The sequence below is a fragment of the Saccostrea cucullata genome, unplaced genomic scaffold (genome assembly GCF_032062105.1).
Source record: "Saccostrea cucullata isolate Sc308-1 unplaced genomic scaffold, CSIRO_AGI_Scuc_v1 ctg3241, whole genome shotgun sequence".
Classification (NCBI taxonomy): Eukaryota; Metazoa; Mollusca; class Bivalvia; order Ostreida; family Ostreidae; genus Saccostrea; species Saccostrea cuccullata.
This window is the reverse complement of record NW_026933864.1, coordinates 28426-49469: the sequence shown is the minus strand read 5'-3', so window position 1 is coordinate 49469 and position 21044 is coordinate 28426. Positions and strand designations below refer to the sequence as shown.

At 31.6% G+C, this 21044-nt stretch overlaps 1 protein-coding gene across 2 annotated transcripts; it reads right to left on the bottom strand.

The window, feature by feature from the left end:
- Nucleotides 1-5912: 5912 nt before the first annotated feature.
- LOC134239515 (uncharacterized) lies at nucleotides 5913-17055 on the bottom strand. 2 transcript variants are annotated; one of them, XR_009986235.1, is made up of 8 exons: nucleotides 16932-17055; nucleotides 11891-12082; nucleotides 7643-7746; nucleotides 7461-7527; nucleotides 7122-7372; nucleotides 6865-6912; nucleotides 6308-6635; nucleotides 5913-6020 (listed from the first exon to the last, which is right to left on the bottom strand). XR_009986235.1 is itself a non-coding variant. In XM_062721691.1 (7 exons), exons 3-7 carry the CDS (start codon nucleotides 7701-7703, stop codon nucleotides 6466-6468), a joined length of 597 nt encoding a protein of 198 aa, XP_062577675.1. In that variant the 5' UTR covers nucleotides 7704-7746; nucleotides 11891-12082; nucleotides 16932-17055; the 3' UTR covers nucleotides 6296-6465. The 2 variants fall into 2 exon arrangements, 1 of the variants encoding a protein (XP_062577675.1); XM_062721691.1 differs by lacking the exon at nucleotides 5913-6020 and having other exon boundaries at nucleotides 6296-6635.
- Nucleotides 17056-21044: the final 3989 nt, after the last annotated feature.

The following is a 21044-nucleotide window of genomic DNA, read 5'->3' as shown; positions in this document are numbered from 1 at the left end:
ATATTGACACTAATTTCTTTAAAGTGAGGTCAAGATCAAAGGAAAAAGGTAAAACTGTTGATTCAGTTGAAAAGCTCTCATCACTTTGTATCGGCATATGAAGTTGAGAACATTTTATGAATGGTTTACTGTATCTAAAACTAGCTTAAACACATGATAAAAGTGAGATCAAGGTCAAAATGAAAATCAAGGTAAAAAAGTTGATGCAGTTGAATTGCTTATATCAGTATATATTAGAAAATGAAGTTTGATAATAATTTAGGGAAAGTAAGGTCAAGGTCAAAGGAAAGGTCAAGGTAAAAAATGTTGATGCAGTTGATAATTTCTCATCAATTTTGTATCAACATACAAAGTTTGATAAACACATCTTGAATGGTTTCTTGAAAACTGTCTAAAACACATTTTAATAAAAGTGAAGTCAATGTCAAATGAAAGGTCAAGGTCAAAAAATATTGCAGTTGCATAGCTCTCATCAGTATGTTTCAACATGTGAAGTTTGATAGCACTATTTTGAAAGGTATGTTAAAACTGAGCTAAACACTTTTTATGGAAAAAGAGGTCAAGATCAAAGGAAGAGTCAAGATCAAAGCACGTAAATGCAGTTGCATAGCTCTCATCAATATCTATGCGTCTATAAAGTTTGATGAAAATATCTTGGACAGTTTCTTTCAAAATGAGCTTTTAACTGAGCTAAAGGCAAATTGTGACGAAAGGGCAAACGGAAGGACAAAAGGACGGAAAGACGGAAGTACGGAAGACAGACATGACAAACTTTTACCTTAAATTTTACCTTAAATAACAGTAGTAACCTTAACTTTTCATATAGTGTCTATTGCCTTTAAATAATAAATAAGACCAATATTAAGATATACAATAGAAAACAAACAGTAAACCAATGGAAAAAGAAAAGAATGTAGTATAATTAAAGAAGCAGAAGACAAATATACAGAACACCAAGTTCAAATGGTAACAAACAATTAAATAGTCACATAAAGGACTTGCTGAAATTCATTCATCTCACTTCTGCTGTAGATAAACATGATTTATTTTGCCTGAATGTTTTGTTGAAAAACGTCCACAAAATGAGCTAATCATTTGACGCTAAAATAACTTTTTGAAAATATTTCAGTGACTGTTAACCAACCATTATTTGCCTCATCTTTTATTCGCGATTCGACTGTTAAAAATCAATCAACGACTGAGGAAACATTACATGTATGTACGAATACAAGGGAACATAAATTGTTCGGTGCAATTTATATTTGCGAATAAAGGTAGGTCGCAAACCTTGTGGATATTTCTCACGAGCGAATAGAGTTTTGTTTTTAGAATCATTCTATTAATTAATTCGATTCATGGAGTGGATATACATGTGTATGTATGTTGCTCACCTGATATCTGTGTCCTCCACGTGCTGTAATCACCAACTGGAAGAAAAAATGGTACATGAATAACCAAGAAATAAATCAATATAACATTCAATAGTCTATCTTATAAGTCTAAAATCAACTCAACTACCTTAACGTTTGAAGTAGACATAGAATCTAGCTAAATAAAGAAAGGAAGCAAAATACCTATACGTTATATAATTCTTCTTGATATCTTGTACTGAGTTCATTTGGTTTTGTTTTAGTAAGAATAATGTTTATGCATACATTTATTTGTCATAAAAATATGATATGGGATGCGTAATAGTCCTAAGAATGAAATCAAAAACATTCGTGAATATCCTCAATATCGTCAATATTTTGCACAGTCTACAGCAAGATGCTGAACCTTACATGTAACCCTAGAGAGCGGTGATCATGATATGTAAAATTTTCCCTCTTTATCATTTGATTAACCAGAAAAACACACATTAAATTTTAGTTTATTTCAGTTAAACAGAAACACTTACATATCTTTCAACATTTTTAGAATACGTACTACCCGAAATTCCAGGGCGCTTAAAATATGTGAAATGAAATCTTGAAAAATAAAAAAAATCAGACCTGAAGATGTTAAGCATTTACGTTATGTATTTATGCCTTTCTAAGGCAGCAAGGTCACCTGCATATATGGTTTTTATTGATTCAATATGCCAGCGGATGTTCTACGTAAAACTACGTAAGATACTACGTATGATTTAATTCTTAATTAAAACAAGCTATTGACAAATAAGATAAGAAAGTGTTTTGCATATTTTATTATTTGATTTCCTGCACATTCCTCATAAAATGTTGATTCCTAATTGATACCGCATGGAAATCCTTTTAATAAACTCTAACATACATTTTCCCATTTGTCGACCTCCACTGACCTATTGTGATTATACATGTAATTTGGGTACTGATTTGAATATACATTCACTTTATATAAAATTTACATAAAACTATAGATTTAAGCAGAACATTCCTATTCTCAAATCGATTAAACAACTTTCTTTATCATTATCATTGTAAAACTGTTTATCTTCTATTGTGGCTCTATTCTCTTTCAGTTGCAGAAGTTTATCATGCAGAAAATCATATTTCAAGAGGGAAATAACCACCTAACAATTGACACGGAAAACATATGTGAAACATACAGCAAGACAATGAGAACTATATGAGAAGGATATGGAGATAACGAACAGTATTCAACATTAAAGTCCATAAAACAATACAATGATAGGAGCAGAGCAAACTCTGACCTCCGAAACATCTGAGATAGGATCAGGTGCCATGGAAGAGTGAGCATCCCCTGTTGAGCGGTCACACCCGCAGTGTTCTCCTTGTCATGATCGAGAAATATCGGGACAATCCGTCGTCAATTCAGTATATAAATAATAAACTAACAATTAGTATAAAAAACATATGTCATAATTTGACTCAATGATGAATTGCATTTGTTGATAAGGTCATTGTGTCCACCTTAGAACTTTGAAAACTTCAAACGAGCTTGCTAGTATTCTTGTTTCATCACCTTGCTTGTCAATAATTTACCTCGTTCTAGAAATTGTTCATGTGTAGAGCATGCTCTTGCGTATCGAATCAATTGAGATATATTTACACCGCATGCAGGTGATGGAGATATATTACAGCATATGTAAGGGAAGTTATCATATACCTTTGTTGTTAGATTACCATTAATGTCTTTTTCAAGTAAACTATCTAAGTATAAAATAGATCTGTCAGTCCCTGTGGTAACTTTTATCTCAAGCTCACCAGCATAATTATATCATATCGATGTAGGAATGAAATTGTTAATTGACAATACGTCGTCGATATATCTAAATGTTGAGTTAAGGCACGAGAGGGGCAATCTTGCGAGAAGCCTCTTATTGAATGATTAAGTATATTTTGTTTGAGGTCCCTCTCGATACGTTTTCACTAAATGGAGACGCCACAACTTGCCGATGAAAATCTGCAATTTTTTTATTTTTTTCGGCACTTGGTACCATTGAGATGGGAAGGATATTTCTTGTACCAGTACCTACTGCAACACGGAATCTCGGTTTATACGGTCTCATCCGAAGAACTGCTCTACACATCCCCATAGAGGAATTAGAACCCCTAACGTAAGGATGTACTTCTTACTTAACGATTCTAGAGCAGACGGTCTAACCACTGCGCCTCGCTGGCAATTCGTCAAACGTTTCTTAATTATCACTCGGTTTACTTTTTTGAATGTCATTCATATTCTACAGTAAGTCTGTACAGGACCAGCTAGCTTAGCAATATACTGTTGTCAGAAATTTGGGTTTATTATACATATTACTAGTTAAACATATTTTTGACAGAAGCCTGTTGATAAATCTTTTCTGAAAAAATAGCATTATTTTAAACAAAAAATAAAGTTTTTGGACATTTTCAAAATGTTGTTTAACCTATGAACTGAACAGAAGACAGGGGACCTTCCACCATTATATTTATTACTGTTATATTCCTCTTTAAGGTTTCGTCAAAGGTCAACATGTTGAAAAATTTATTTTTACAAAAGTCCCAAAACTATATGAGGTATAAAGTTAAACCTTTTACATTTAATCAATTTTTAATTGATTAACAGATAGAACGTATCACTTGATAAAAAAATACTTGGAAAAAAAATAGTAATTGAGAAAAAGTCTTCTTAAAAAAGCATATATTTAAAAAAAAATACACCTATTTAATTCCATGCTCTTGTTGAAAACCATTATTGCAGAAACAAAATATGTTAATCAATGAAGGGCAAGTTGGACTTAGGTTGTCTATGGAAAGTTGTTTTTCCTGTTTATTTTGTCCAAATGTTAAGACTTGAAAGTGAAAGTTCCTTGCAAATGGCAGGTTCTAAAGGGGTCTTGTCTTTTGCATGTCATGCTTTCAATAACAGCCTTTCAGAGACAATTCAAGTCCAACTTGCCCTTCAATGATAAAGATATATTATTTCTGCAATGATGATTTTCACAAAAAGGACAGAATAAAGCAGGTGTTTTTTTTTTTAAAATATGCACATTTTCTGATACACTTTTTTTCCAAAAATTTTTTTTTTATAAATATTTGTTATCAAGTGATACTTTCTGATACTTTCTGTCTATTAATCAATGATATATTTATACACTGTAAACGTTTTGACTTTATACCAGACATATTTTTGGATCTATTGCAATAATAATTTTTTAGACATGTTGACATTTGAGGAAACCTTAACATTTTATGCTCTTAAAAAATGAAAGAGCTATAACACAAGATGCACTTTAAGTAAAATTATTAATTTCACCATATTTTCGGTACATATATATGATGTTAAAAATTAACTTTTAAATAACAGGTTTTTAATTGCTGTGAAACACGCGTAATTGTTAGAAAAACGTTGTAGTATAAATATATAATCAAAGTTGTCGTAAGATAGGTATGCTTATTCTTTTTTCGAGAAACAAAAAACATTAAAATAATATGAAATTTATAAGAAAATATGCTGACTTATAAATGATATAAACAACCGCAACATTAATATATATTTTTCCATTCCAAGGCAGTTCCATGTAAAATATAGTTAAAACAATGCTAAAGTATGTGGACGTATTGCATAAATACACTCGTATTTTAAATTTCAATGCAAGACTAAAATACATCTGTGTGTAATTTTTTTTATGAAGATATCAAGAAGACAGCTATATGTATCCGTAGACATGTCCCGACCATGATTTTACTCGGACAAGATGAGAGGAATCAATTTTGTCTATAAATGATACTATCATTTTTCTCTATTTGCTTAAAAAGCACTACATGTACATCTCTCAATTGAACAAAGAAAATCAAACTTCAACCATAAGTAACCAATGGTATCGGAACTACATTTGTGCATTCATTAGTTGTTGATTCTGTAAATACAACATCATGTACAATAAATGCACACACACACACACACACACACCCACACACCCTTACACCATTCCTTTTTACGAGTATCTTCAATGTTATAAAAAGTTTTTGAATCCAAAAACAATATAGAAATAAACAATGTGAAACAAGGATCTTGTATATCAGTGCTTTTCATTGATAAGCTGAATACAAATAATTAGACTTAAATAAAAAGAAAATATTTTTAAAGAAAACAAAAAATATAACGTTAGTTGATTTTGGAACCCTTTGGAAAGTGAATTTCAGTTCTCTTTCAGCATTGCAGAAACCATATGGAATCGTAATAAATAGTTTCCGGAAACTGAAATCTACTGACGCAAAAAATATTGTAACATTGAAGTTTGAAATTAATTAATTTTCATTTGGTTTATGGCTTGCATTGCAAAAATCATACAGGAATGGTTCATGAAGGTTTCCATACAGTTTTATTTTATGGGAACTGGACTTCTTATCCAGTATATTCAAGATAGCTAAAGCTAATATTAGACTGAAATAAAAGAGGTGCCAATGTACATGAACTCTTACTTTTCAGTATTCGAAGAAGCTCGAACTTCCTTTCTCTTCTAGATTTACTATCCCTTAGGATCCCATGCTCCCCCTCCTCTGATTCTCTACTGACACCAGCCTCTGTGACATCATTCTCCCTCTCCTGCACTTCACCTTTGACATCAGTCTCTGTGACATCATGATCCCACTTCTGCAGTTCACTATTGACATCAGTTTCTGTGACATCATTCTCCCTCTCCTGCACTTCACCATTGACATCAGTCTCTGTGACATCATTCTCCCTCTCCTGCACTTCACCTTTGACATCAGCCTCTGTGACATCATGATCCCTCTCCTGCACTTCACCATTGACATCAGTCTCTGTGACATCATTCCCCCTCTCCTGCAGTTTACAATTGACATCAGTCTCTGTGACATCTTTCCCCTCTCCTGCAGTTCACCATTAACATCAGTCTCTGAAATACTATGGTCCTTTTCTTCTGAGTCACTATGAATATCACTTTCTGATATACTATACTCCGCTTCCACTGGTTCACAGTTGACACCAGCCGCTGTAATACCATATTTCTTATCATTTGGTTCATTAAGGACTCGAGTTTTAAGTATCACCAATGTCAACTTCATCTCCCATTGTTTCACTACTAACGCAAACCTCTGGGATATAATGTTTTATTTCTTCATTTTGACCACCTTCATCAATCTCCGTGATATCATTTTCGCTCTCGTTTTGTTTACTACTGGTGCCTGCTTCATCTCCCTTTGTAGCCCCTATGAGAAGATTATTTCAATCAAATCATTGTTTCTGTTGTTGGTTAATTTATTTTTATTGTTATCTTATCGATTTCAGATGCAGTGGGATATTTAGTCCACAGCTGCAGGTAAAACATGTTTTAACTGCAACTATGGACTACACATTCCACTAGATTTTTTTTCTTTACTCTAACATTACATCAAATGAAAATTTATTTAAAAAAAAATAATAAAATATTCAAGATACCTTGGACAACTTTCTCCTCTGTTTGCGTCAATAAGTTTTCTTTTTCAGCTGAAATATGGAAATATTATCAATAATTGGCTGGATAATACTTCATTTTCAAGCGTTAATATATTGGTGTTCATTTAAAAATTTGCGAGACGTTTTTTATTTCTTTTGTTTTTTTAAGTTGAGACAATTTTCTGTATTTGAAAACAAACTATTAATCAGACTGATTAGTAAACTCTTGAATACATGTAAGGCATAATAGAACAACATACTCAAAAATTCCTTTCTTTCTTTACTTTTCAGTTTTTGCATTCTCTTCCATACAACCCTCAAAATTATTAACAGCAGTATAAGACCCAGTACAGCAACAACAATGCCCATAATTGCCCCGATATGTGCTGAGTCATCTTCTTGGAATTTGGTTGTATGAATATTCATTGCTGTTGTGTTGTATATTACATGATTTGTTGTGGACTTGGGGATAAATTTTTCCTCTGTTTCTTCAGTAGATATATCCCATGTCCTTTTTGGGGAAAAATAATTTTGTTAGAAACTCCTTAATACATGCAGAATGATTTTTATTTCAAACCAATAAATACACTATTACTTACGCGTTTGCACAATATGGATCAGCAAGAAAACAACGATGTTCTGTACTAATGTTTTGACAAGCAGGGTCTGATGTAAATCATAATAAATAAGAACTAAATTAAATCAAATATCAAAGTCATATTTTTCATAAGTCTAACGATGTCGGTATAATTTTTTTATAGAAAAAAAAATTGGTCCTTACATTTGTAGATTTCGTTACTGCGAAGTCTACATCCGGGCAGCCAGAAACAAAATTGGAACATTTGTGTGTAAAAATTTTACTCTCTGCAGTTTTCAAACAATTACCTGAAAAGTATTCATAGATAATAGATTTAAACATTTGAAGAATTTTAAACATAAGGATCAACTCTAATCGTTGTCAAACACTGGCTTAGATTTTGCTTGCTGAAAGAGCAAGTTAACAATATGCTTAAAAATTAAATGACTGTTGGTATAAAAAAAACAACATATACATGTATATTTAATGACGCCCTCATTAAATATGTAAGATTCAAACATCAATATGAATTATATATATATAGTACTTTCAGTTCTCATTTCAAAGTTCGATCTAATAGTCCAAAGATTGGAAATCACCATGTTAAAATGTAATGTCTTAAAATATGCAGATGTGATTTTGGGTACATTTGTTACAACGTACTTTGAAAAATTACGCACTTTGAAAATCATTTGGAAAGTGCGTTTAAGTCGGGACCAATTCAACGCACTTTGAAAAAATAAAATTTCTTTTCAAAGTGCGTTAATATCCACCATATTAACACACTTTGAGAAAAAAATGTGTCAATATATTTGCAAATCTTAAGTTTGATGAATAATTGAAACTGTTTGATAACTCGTCGGTGAAAAGGTCACCCCAGGTTGTGAAAGTAAGCGAATTTTAAATTTCCATACTTTAAATGTTTTCCTGTACTTATTTTTTTCATTATGCATGCATTTTATGTAAACTACAATTTACTGATTGTTTTCAAAGACATACCAGTTATGTAAACACATAAATTTGGGTGAAGAATAGGCATCGCTACCGGGAGGGGGAGGGAGGGCTTAGCCACACAAATGCTTTGCACAGATATGCATAATAATAGGCATTGAAAATTAGGCTTTACCTTAGGGCCCTTTGGGGTGTCCTATTTCAAATTGCTACCGACGTTTTGTATAATTTATAAGAAAAAACAATTTTGATGAGAGACCTTCTGCTTGTCTTCTACTTGTTTTCAATGAGGGTATGAGGTTATACTTCCCTTTCTAAGGAAGAAATTTCTTTAAAATGATATGTCAGTTTTAAATATTTTTATATTCCACAGAGCCAAAATGAATTTGAACTACCCTATATATATTGGATCGAAACTTCATAAAATCTTCACAAACAAAGATTCATTGCAGGTTCCGGTAAATGTTCAACCAAGCCTTTTTCGTTACTCCTCACTTAAATATTGTCAGTTGTGAGGGAAAAAACTTCAAGAGTACTTTGCAACAATATATTCAAGAAGTGGTTTGAATCAGATGTGAATACTCAAAAATTACAAAAAACTTTTGTACAATTTGAAATCACAAGATTTAACCAAAATCAACAGCTAAAAAAATTACGACTTTTCAACTTTGTACACAACCATTCCCCACAATATATTAAAGTCTAGGCTTTTCGATATCATTGACAGCTGCTTTTTTTTATTATTAAAAATGGAACTCGAAAATTTATTTATCTGGTCATTGGTCATTTGCAAAATTATTTCAAATTGTTAAAACACATTCTGATTGCAAACTCAAGTACTCTTGAGTTAACATCAAAGAGATGCTTGAGTTTCTGATTGACAATACCTATGTGGTTTTTGGAGACCAGGTATTCCAACAATCTATTGGAATTCCCATGGGTACCAATTGCGCTCCGTTATTAGCAGACATATTTTTATATTCATATGAAGCAGAAACTGTGCAAAATCCTATGCGTGTTTAGAAGAAAACACTTGCTGTGGCCTTCAACTCGACTTTTAGATATATCGACGTCGTATTGTCAATAAACAATGGTAATTTCCATTCCTACGTCGATACGATATATCCTAATGAGCTTGAGATAAAAGATACCACAGATTCTTACACACCTCTTTCATACTTGGATATTTTACTTGAAAAAGACGTTAATTGGCAATCTAACAATCAAGCTTATTGATAAATGTGATGACTTTAACTTTTCTATAGTCAACTTCCCTTACTTAATTATGCAGCGATATACCTTAATCCCCTGCATAAGGAGTATATATATCTCAGTTGATTCGACACACAAGAGTGTGTTGTACGTATGAACAATTTTTAAAACAAGGTAAATTATTGACATACAAGTTGATTAATCAAGAATATCAGCAGACTTGTTTAAAGTCATCATTTCGTATGTTTTACGGTCGATTCAATGACCTTGTCAACAAATACAATTTAACATTGAGTCAAATGCTGACTGGCGTTTTTCATACAGATTTTTTTCCGTTATTACCTGATCATGACAAGGAGCACACGGCGGGTGTGACCCGTCAGCAGCGGATGCTCACTCCTCAATGGCACCTGATCCCACCTCTGATGTCTCTAAGGTCCGTGTTTGCTCTGCTTCTATTTAGTATTGTTTTATGAACTTTGATATTGAATACTGTTCGTTATCTTCATATCTTTCTTGAAATATTCTTTCAAAGTTCGTATTTTTTTCAAAGTGCGTTCCCACATACGTTCAGCTACGAAATAAAAATATTACCACGCTCTTTGATCAAAAATATAGAACTTTATAATCAATAGAATTATATATAGTATTCTATATAATTGAACTTTGTGGATCATGTGTTTTACTTTATAAAAAACACAGAAAAATAAAATTTACGGTCATTTCAAAAGACGTTTCAGGATTTGAAAATGATACCAATTTTTTCATAATTTTTTTTTTTGTAAAAACAATTGTGAACAAGTGGCCCATGGGCCACATCGCTCACCTGACAAGCTTTGACCATTCTGTTCTTTACCAGATTTCCCCCTTTTAATACATATTGCGACCTCTCCCTACCCCACGGATCTTAATTTAGACATTTTGAAATCTACGCTACCCCAGGATGCTTCCATGTGCACATGAGTTTTAGCTTTTCTGGCCCTGTGGTTCTTGAGAAGAAGATTTTCAAAGATTTTCCTTTATATTTTTATGTAAAACTTTCATTCCCCATTGTGGCCCCGTCCTACCCCCGGGGGTCATGATTTGAACAATTTAGAATCTACACTACCCCAGGATGATTCCACTTAATTTTCAGCTTTTCTGGCCCAGTGGTTCTTGAGAAGATTTTCAAAGATTTTCCTGTATATTTTTATGTAAAACTTTCATTCCCCATTGTGGCCCCGCCCTACCCCCGGGGGTCATGATTTGAACAATTTAGGATCTACACTATCCCAGAATGCTTCCACATAAGTTTCAGCTTTTATGGCCCAGTGGTTCTTGAGGAGAAAATTTTCAAAGATTTTTTCCTATATATTTCAATGTAAAACATTTGAATCCCCATTGTGGCCCTGCCCTGACGCCAGGGGTCATGATTTCTACAATTTAGAATCTATACTATCCCAGGATGCTTCCACATAAGTTTCAGCTTTTCTGGCCCAGTGGTTCTTGAGAAGAAGAATTTCAATGTATAACTTTGATTCCCCATTCTGGTCCCGCCCTACCCCCGAGGGTCATGATTTGAACAATTTAGAATGTACACTACTGAAGGATGCTTCCACATAATTTTCAGCTTTTCTGGCCCAGTGGTTTTTGAGAAGAAGATTTTTTAATGACCCCACCCTATTTTTTTTCTTGATTATCTCCCTTTGTGAGAAGACTTGGCCCTTCATTTTAACAGTTTAAATTTCCTTTCACCAAGGGATGGATGCTTTGTACCAAGTTTGGTCAAAATTGGCCATGTGGTTCTTGAGAAGAAGTCGAAAATCTGAAAATTTACAGACAGACAGACGGATAGCTATACAGACGGACGGACCGCTAGATGGACGGACGACGGACAAAATGTGATCAGAAAAGCTCACTTAAGCCTTCGGTTCAGGTGAGATAAAAATAGTACATTGACCAGTGAGGAAAGTATGACATTTTCAATACAAAGATGTTTACATAAACCAAGCATCTACGGAATATTTACTGAATTTCCACTTAGAATAAGAAGATCAAAATTTTCAAAAAGGCCTTTGAATATCGCTCCTCAAATTTCGAGGTAAAATATTCTTACATTAAACAAGAAAACCTTTTCATCCATTTAATTCCGCTACTTTTCTAATTCATTAATAAAAGACACGCTGTAAATTTTTATTCGGGGGAATTTAAGAGATAAATAAGGCATACATTTGTAAGACCGTAGATAATATTTTCTCTTGATGGTATTTGTGTAGCTAAATTAATAGGATTTCCTAAAATAACACTCACCACTTTCTATTAAGCCCATGAAACCATCGTGACAGAATTCTACCAGACTTGTTGTCTCTAAGTTAGGGAGACACATATACTGGTCATTTCCATACTTGTCACGACCACAGCCCAGTCGTGCAGAGGCTTCCACTGTCTCTGTCAGGTTTCTGGGACAATCTTCGACTGTCTTGTCCATAGCTGTTGTAATAGCTACAAACAAATTCATAAACATAAAATGTATAGATATGATTGCGCCCATGGGAAAAGGGCCCTTATGGCAATTTTTATGCATTTTGAGATTTTCATGGATTTTGATAGAGTAAGGATAGAAGTTGTCAAATATGAATTTTTTTGGTCCTACGTCCACTCTAAGTAGATTTTTTCTTCATTTTTTTCAAAGATACTTTAATAGGTTCATATGACGTCATGTGTTTCAACAACGTCAAACGTTTTCAGAGTGAACGTAAATTATTTTCTTCTGCAATTTTACTACGGTAATTAATAGTTGTGTAATATTTAATATTTACCCTTGCACATTATTTTTACTCATTGTCTCTTTTAATTATTAATAATTCTTTAATAGCTATATATGTATTATGGATTCATCAGTGGTGTATAGAATTATGAGTGAGTGCTTGTTTTACATTTCACTTTTCTCTGACAGGAGGAGACCTGAGCAGCAGGCGACATCCATTCAGTTTTTTTTTCTTTTTGAACTATTATTTTCTCAAAAAAAAAAAATTTACTAGTAATCCATGCAAGAGTCAATTGATGAGCCTGCAGAATTCATAAGAAAATTATTCTAATTTAAACATTTCTCTCGATAGGTCGATATGAATTTTTTTTTGCCTGTATTCAGCATAAAACGATATATCTGAAGTTACCGTACATGTGAAAATTAATTTAAAAAATTATATCAGGAACAACAATACCTTACCTAAATGCTACTGTGAAGTGAAAATTTATCTGACCGTTCTTTTTTTCTAAATTTTATATAAAGACAGAAAAACTATGAAGTGTGATATCATGTTAATATTACGATATACAATAAACAGTAAATACAAGGGAAATTTGGTTGATTCACTGCAACTTTAAGGTTGTCTGTCTGCATAGGGTAAAAAATGACACTGCTGTTTGAAAAATATAAAGGATACAAGAAATATTTTTCGTTCTAGCAAAAAAAAAATATTTTCACATTTACCAGTCAAAAAGGTGGAAAGTTTATAAGCAAATAAATGAATTATAAACCGCACTCATTTACACAATAGGTTGTCAGACCAAGGATTAATATTGGTAGGATTAATATTATGCGTGTGTTGATGAGGGGGGGGGGGGGGTAAAAATCTAAATGGCAGAAACTTACAATTCTTGTGAACACCAGTTGAAATAATTAAATATATATTTTTTTACTTCCCAAGTTTTAGGTGCACATGCGGGGTGTCTCTCCTTCACTCAGTACCATTAACCCTACACTTTGTAAATTAACTTTTTTATTTAGGTTTGAAATAATGCTGCATATTACCGGGTATTCTTCATTTTATATTTGTACCTTGGCTTTAATTCTGAGAACTGCCATTTTAAAAATCGCACGGCGATCATGATCACTACGAGCCTGGAACTGAATTGCTATGAATTCAATCTTGTTCATTATGTATATAATGACACCCTAGATTAACGAAATCTTTTTTTTTAATTGGATGGTTTTAGAAGCATACCAATAGAATTAAATTAAAGAAACCATATACATAGTTTTTTAAAAGAATTTCGAACAAAATTGGTTTGTCGTCTTTTTTCTCATTAATTTAAAAAAAAAATATCCAGTAGACAAATCAATAATTGCTATATCCTGTAATATTTCTTGAATCATGCATTTTAATATATTTTGTTGGGGTAGGGGTTAAAAATTAATAATATGTAATTGTACATGCCTAAATATACAGTCAGTTAATATGACTGTTTTGTATGATATACTTCCTGACAATTGTCTGTGAACTGGCTTTGAGTTTTGAAATGTCAGATATTTGTAGGGATGTAAACATCCTAAAAAATTCATCATATTATTTTATGACTTAATTAAAAAAAAATCCCCTTCATTCTAATGATTTTGTTTTCTAATTTTATTTTATAAAGTGAATTTTACAGAGTATGAATTCCATTCTGTTCCCGTGCCAGAATCTTTGATATGCTAAGCCTTGTAAAGCCTTACATGTTACGGAAATATAAAAGACACCCCCATCCACTGCTCTGCAGCCAAAATAAAACAAAATGCAAGCATGCTGTAGCGGTTTTATATCGTTTATTTTCAGCATTAAATTTTATTCTATGTCAGCATTTACATGAAGAAATAAAACCCGGCCCTGAACTTATAAAGGATTTTTTGTCAATCAAATCAAATAAAATCCTAATATGTGCTTATACATGTACATGTATAATGATATGTATCCATAATTTGATGACAGGTTAAACAATATACCCCCACACTGATAACTGTAATGAGATAATAAGTCTAGTAATGAAATGGGTTTTTAGCATGACAATTGATCTGTTAAGAAACATTCAATGCTGATCGAGATTTTGTGAAAGACAAAGTCCTTCATGGCTTCAGGGATTAATTTGCAGATAATGCTTAAAACATTTGAACTCTGTATAAAAAAAACAACACGTAAGTACCAAAGAGTTACATGTATATTAAATTTGGAGATCTTGAAAATAAATTACCATACATGTAGTTTAGATAACAAAAAAGATTATTTCTTTCATTTTACAGTATTTTATCACATGTATTTTGTTTGTTTTGAAAACTCATCTTTTTCAATAGAGTTTCACATTTCTCAATATAAGATAAATGGATTCAATATAAATATTTTTATCTATACCCTCCATCCTCTCTCTCTCTCTCTCTTTTGCCCCCCCCCCTTCTCATCAGATTTACTTGACCAGATCTAGCTATTTAAGTTAGATCATTTAGAACATTTTTTTTTCATTTGGATGTTTTTGCTTGTTTTAATACCGGTAACTCTAAATTGAAGTGTCTTAGTGTAACAAGAAAATAATTAAGACAAAACAACATTTATAAAGTTTAATTTATTTAATCATGATTCATGATACGGTAGATAATATACATGTATAATATTATTTAAAAAAAAAATGAAATTCGTTATTAAATTATTTTATGTTAAAAAAAAGCAATGGATGAGAGATTTGAAAAATAAATTTGAAAGTGCGTTTTGTTCAATACTAGAGTTTTCCTTTTTTTCTTTGTTTTTCCTTATCTACATTAACGGGACCTTGTTCCCAAGTACAGCAATATTTTTTATTTAAAAAATCATAAGTATGTTGACAATTAAAAGTTTTTTTATTTGGCCATAAAGATCTCTTTTATAATCCGGGAGCAAAAGTCCCTCTCTGGTACCCATGTTACATCGAGTGTTGACATCAGAGTTATCTCTCCTATATTTTATTTATAGAAAATGCAAACATCTTTACGTTGCTCTTACACATTTTTTGCTAAATTTGTAAAATGTAGAAGATGTATGTTTAGTTTCAACATTAGTACAAACAATTTAACAAAAGTTTAAGCAGTATGCACCGATGGATCAAGATTGCATGTGATCGACGCGATCGCGATGTGTATATTGAGAATGGTGGAGCGGATCTCAAATTTCCTTTGCTATATTTTAACAATATACCCCTGTCTAACATGTATCATAAACGGTTAATCTGGTATAAATATGTATTTAAAATTTATTTATCTAGAGTATACAGTTTTATTATCCTATCAGAAAAAAACACCTTGTCTATGTAGCTTCGATCTATAAGTTATGCATGTAGGAAAACTATTGGTATTTGAGACGTATTCATATAAAAGATATGTTTGTTAAGAAACCAGTTCTAAATGTTTTTTATTTATACCTATCAAGTCGGTGGATTAGGAGATTCGGGTATTGATTAAATTAATTTATACATGAAAATAAATTCCACATCTTGGAAACAGCGATAAAAGCGTCAAACGTCAAAACACGTGGTGAAAAAAATCTGCGTCGAAGTTCACCGTCAGTCTGCAACGTCACGTCTTTATGACGTTATTTCTCTGTTTTAGCAAAAATGCCATAAGGCCCTTTTGTCATGGGCGCAATCATATTTAGGTCTTACTAGTAATGTGATGATTTGTTTTATTCATATTATTAATCTTTTGTATTTCAATTGAGTATGACTATGGGATGTTCCGCCTGACTTGTTAATACGTACATGCAGTGCACACAGCGTGTGTAACCAGACAATAGAGTGTGCTTATCTCTACTTGACATCTTATTCCACCCCTAAATTTCATACACTGTAAGATGGTTTGCCCGTATTTTATATCCACTTCACAATTTGTATATGTGTTTATAGATATTTTTAGACGATTAATGTTCAATACCTTTGTAATGTAATTGTTTTAATTGTTTTTCTATTTAAAAAAAATAGGGAACAATTTCCGACTATGAACTGTGTTATAAATATTATTAATGATTTCGTTATTTAATTTTCTTACAACCTAGTTAAGAGAGAGGGAGAGAAAATTTAAAAATTCTCTTAAACACATATCGTCATTTCACAACAATTATAAATTAACGCAACATGCAAAAAGTTTTCAGAAAGTCTTGATTCCAAAATGAGAATTTTGGATACCGTGAGAAGAGTTTCGATGGCAGAACTATGATAAAATAAATTGTGTGAAAAAAAGCTATGAATAATCATTATTTCTGTAATTCACCAATGGTCAGACTTGAATAAACCCTAGAGAATATAGAGGAAAAAACACTATGTGTCGCAGCCCCTTGTCGGGGATATTTCAAATGTAAAGCATACATTTATCACTACAATTACAATACATAATTCAATAAGTAGCGATCACAATTTACAAGTCTCAAATTATTTTTTATCTCATCTTTATTACCCTCCATAAATGCTCTGTACACGCAATGAATATTAAAACGAAACTAGATTTTTGTTTATCGTTTTAAAGTCATAATTTCAGAGACAATATTTTAAAATAGATTCCTTGTCATCTACTTACCACGGTAACGCTCCTTTACCTGTCTCTAAATATATCTTCTACACTTGTTTCCCATCCTGTAACAGTTAGGTGTTTCCTATATCATCCATGGCGTCGATGACCTCCACCTTATTTTTAGATATCTGATTTACCTGTGTATGGTGCACACTGAGGTGAAAAAATCACGTGATCTTATTCTTAATATGATAATAAATATATCAGTAGTCATTTCCTTTATAATAAAACTTAAAACAAATCCTTGACAAAGTCTATATTTCACTGTATTTGAGATGGAATAAAAGTATTAATATAAAAAGTACGTCCTATAGTTACTAATATTTTTATCTGGAGAAAACAATTCAAAGTAACACAAAATATTCAGAACTCAGAATAATTTTAATGCTGTAACCTTATTTTTTTAAAGACAAAATTCAATATCAGCTATTTTTTCTATATGTTTTGTCTCTTCATTCTTGGTCTATAATTATAAAATAATTGTAAAATTCGGGTAAATTAACAACCAACATCAGTTCTGTGGAGCTTTTTTCGGACTTCATTATGAGAAACATAGAGAGCAATAGTAAAGTTAGCGTATTATCGTAATTTTAAAGTCCTCTATCGATTTCACTTTCTTTGAGAAAAATTGAAAAGTCAGTCAAAATAAAGCATCTTAAAACTTAAAAAAATAAACACATCTCTAAATTAAATCGTTTAGTTACTGTTAATCATGTTTTGATACCAGATTTAGTTTATTTGGCTGGATTTAAGGTACTTTTTTTAAGGTAATATTACATCTAAAAAAACCTGATTATCGGAAAAATAGTAACATGTAGTATTGCAAGACAAAAATATCTTTTAATGCTAAATTTATAGTATTTTTGTAGCATAGATATATAAAGAGATGTTGTGTGTAAAAAAAAAAAAAAAGGGGAGAAAAATCAATTACGGTCGATCTACGAAATTTGCAATCAATATGCATTGTGAACAGGTATAATTCAAAGACCCCTTTAATTTACAGGGGTTGGATTATCTGTTAGGAATGAAGATTTGCTTTCAGCCGAAAAAACTCACTGGAGAACTTTAATATATAACACTTAGTTTTAAATATCTAAATCATTCGAGAACTTTAATACCGGGTACATTGTATCTAACACTGAATGTGAAATATGTTTGTCTAAATATCAGAACTTTCAATGATGTTTCTAGTTTCTTGATAATAAGATTATCTACATGATTTTAGAATTTACGAAATAATGATTTCAACGAGGATGTTGAAATAACTGAAATTCCCGGATATATATTTTCCAGGTTGTATATTTTAACATCAATACATGCCTACCCTCGCCACATAGAATATTTTACATTTGTGCATACATGTACAAACTTGGAACACAAAATCAGAAAAATAATTTGTTTCATAATAATTGGAAATATTTTTTTAACAAAATAATGACACTTTTACTGGGCGACAAGAATAGACATTGATCAGATTATGGTAATGCGATCCACAGTCAAGAAGGATAACTATTTAATTTATTCGAGGGTAAAAAGATCGTGGACAACTGCCATATCGTTTTTATGTGACGTCATACATGTATGTTATCCAAATTTGGTAAAAACACTTTAACATTTGTATAAAAATTTTTCCAAAATATTACGACTTATTCAAAACTTTCTAGATTTTGAAAAAGCAAAAATCGGATCACAGAGCAGGTAAAATTTTAGTAAGTTACAAAAATAACACTAGATATTGTCTGTTGTCATATTCTCTGTAGAATGGAGCAAAAACGAAAAACAACCTTAAAGTTCAATTCAGAGTTGTTACATTGATTCGTAAACCAAGTTATGACTTTATATTTTGCTTTGATGAAAATAAATCAACTTGAGATGAGATGACAGGTAACCCTTATTCAAAACGACAAAAACGATGAGGCCACAGAGCAGCAGATTGTGTTTTATTCAGGAAAAATCCTGAATAAACCCATTAAATGTTGAAGGAATAAAGAAATATGTCCCAAAGGAGTTGTGCATGCGTGTACAACTAGTGCAGGCGGTATTTGAATGACAGATATTCTGCATCGGATGAGGAGAATCTGTGAAGATACGGTTTAACTGTAAAAATCTGAACAAAACCTTTAAAAGATGGAACGTCAAGGAAAGACATACGCGCTTCAGAGTTGCTTATCCTGTGAAAGCAGAGATAGGTTATTAAAGAAGTTAAACCTTGAGAAAGGAAATTATAAAACGAGGGCAATTCTTTAAATATATATGTCAAATATTATAAAAAGGATTTAATGAATGGGCGTTGGATTATACTGTGTGAAATATATAGGAATAGTTTATTTTTAAGAAATTCTCGCTATATTTTGACGTTACATTGCCATTAAGTGTAATGGCACTTACCGCGGGTACAAAACATGATTATTTTAAAATGAAGTAAATTGATTTCTATTCAATCGAATGGAATGAAACTTCACACTCCAAAAACAAATATTTTTACATAATATAATGTGCTTGTATTAATTTTCTAGCGAGGAATACATGTAAAAAGAAGATTGACATCGTCTACGATCTTTCCGAACAACCCTCGTAATTTAATTCAAAAAGGTTTCAAATTGAAGCTTGAAATTTTAATATTTCCATGCAACAATTTTCATTATATACCTTTTTATTTGCTTCAGGTTTCTTTGAAATTCTAACAAAGGAGTTATAAAATGTCAAAATTTTTACCCCATAAAATTATTTTGAAATTACATATTCAAAGAAATTTAGGTTCTTTTAATCTTATTATAGGTACATATATCAATGTTTATTGATATGGTATGAAGTTAGAAATGATTTATGGTGTTTTGCAAACTATAGAAAAACTCTATATATTATGCATTGTAAAATGATCGAAATAAATAGAAAAAACCTATTTTTTACCTTATATGGATAAAAATTTCTTCAGAAGCCTGGATATACCTATGATTTTTATTCTTAAAGTGTGTTAATTGATCAAATTTGAATTGGATAATGCATAGTAAATGTTTTTTTAATCGCATGTACTAAAAATGCATTTGAGAAATTCTCATTGTTCGTACATGTATATAAAGCGATTAACTTTAAAGATAAAATATAAAGAATTATCGTTGGTAAAAACACATTTAATTTGAGAATTTGGGGACATTTTTGTTGAACATTTTCAATAAGTGATATATTTACCAATCACTAGTACTTAATTGTAATCTATTTCTGGCAATTAAATTAGAAAAACGCAAACAAGATTTTAGTGCATGATAAATTAAAAATTTTAATTTAATCATTGAAAATGTGACAGAGATTGTGCATTTTTAAATGTTATTACACATTCTTCTAGTTCCCTACAGCACATTTTAAGATGATTCCATCTGTTCAAGTATTTCATTGTATATACATGTAAAGGACTTTTGCGAGAAGCGCTGACTTTTACAGATGACGGTTCACTTGGACATTTAAACCTCTACCGAGGAACAGAATTGATATTAGATAAGGAAATCTTTGTAGTGGTCATAGTTGTTAGGGGTGTTAACAAGTGAAGGTCCGGAGTTAAGGGTAAGGTGGTTGTCGGTTTCTTCAAGGGCAACTTATTTTTGCATTGAACTAACCAATTATTTTCGCTTACATTAATGTCGCAATAAATATCTATATCGTAAAAGAGCTTGCGTACATTGTCCTAGTGTAAAAGTAAGCCGTCAACTGTAAAAGTCAGCTCTTGTCGTAAAAGTCAACCAGTAACCTTTAATAGTTCAATTACAAATACATCCAGCATTTATTGAAACCGAAAAAGAAAGTTGTTATGTTATCTGTTTGCCAAGATTAAATCTTACTCGGTCTTATCTAATTCTTATCCCAATATAAAAGACTAGTATATACCTCTAGAGAATCCCTCTATTCCTTTTGTTTCGTACCAATATCTGTCCCCAAACCTTAGTTCCTTGAATTGCCACCCTAATAAACATTCCAAAAGAGGACCTACTACTGCTTCTGCGCGAGTTGTCTCTGAAATACCTCCAACAAAAACATCAATATCGTCAACGTGGCTGTAAAATGAACCGCCATTTATATACATTTTACGAACAATATATTATAAGATCTTGAGTTGAATAGAAATAA

What these genes read in the sequence shown, in the direction of transcription:
- LOC134239515 (XM_062721691.1), bottom strand. Translation starts at nt 7,703, where the DNA reads ATGTTCCAATTTTGTTTCTGGCTGCCCGGATGTAGACTTCGCAGTAAC. An exon ending in GATCCATATTGTGCAAACGC is followed by an intron (nt 7,373 to 7,460) that starts GTAAGTAATAGT and finishes TTCCCCAAAAAG; the next exon opens with GACATGGGATATATCTACTG. An exon ending in AGAAAGAAAGGAATTTTTGA is followed by an intron (nt 6,913 to 7,121) that starts GTATGTTGTTCT and finishes TCCATATTTCAG; the next exon opens with CTGAAAAAGAAAACTTATTG.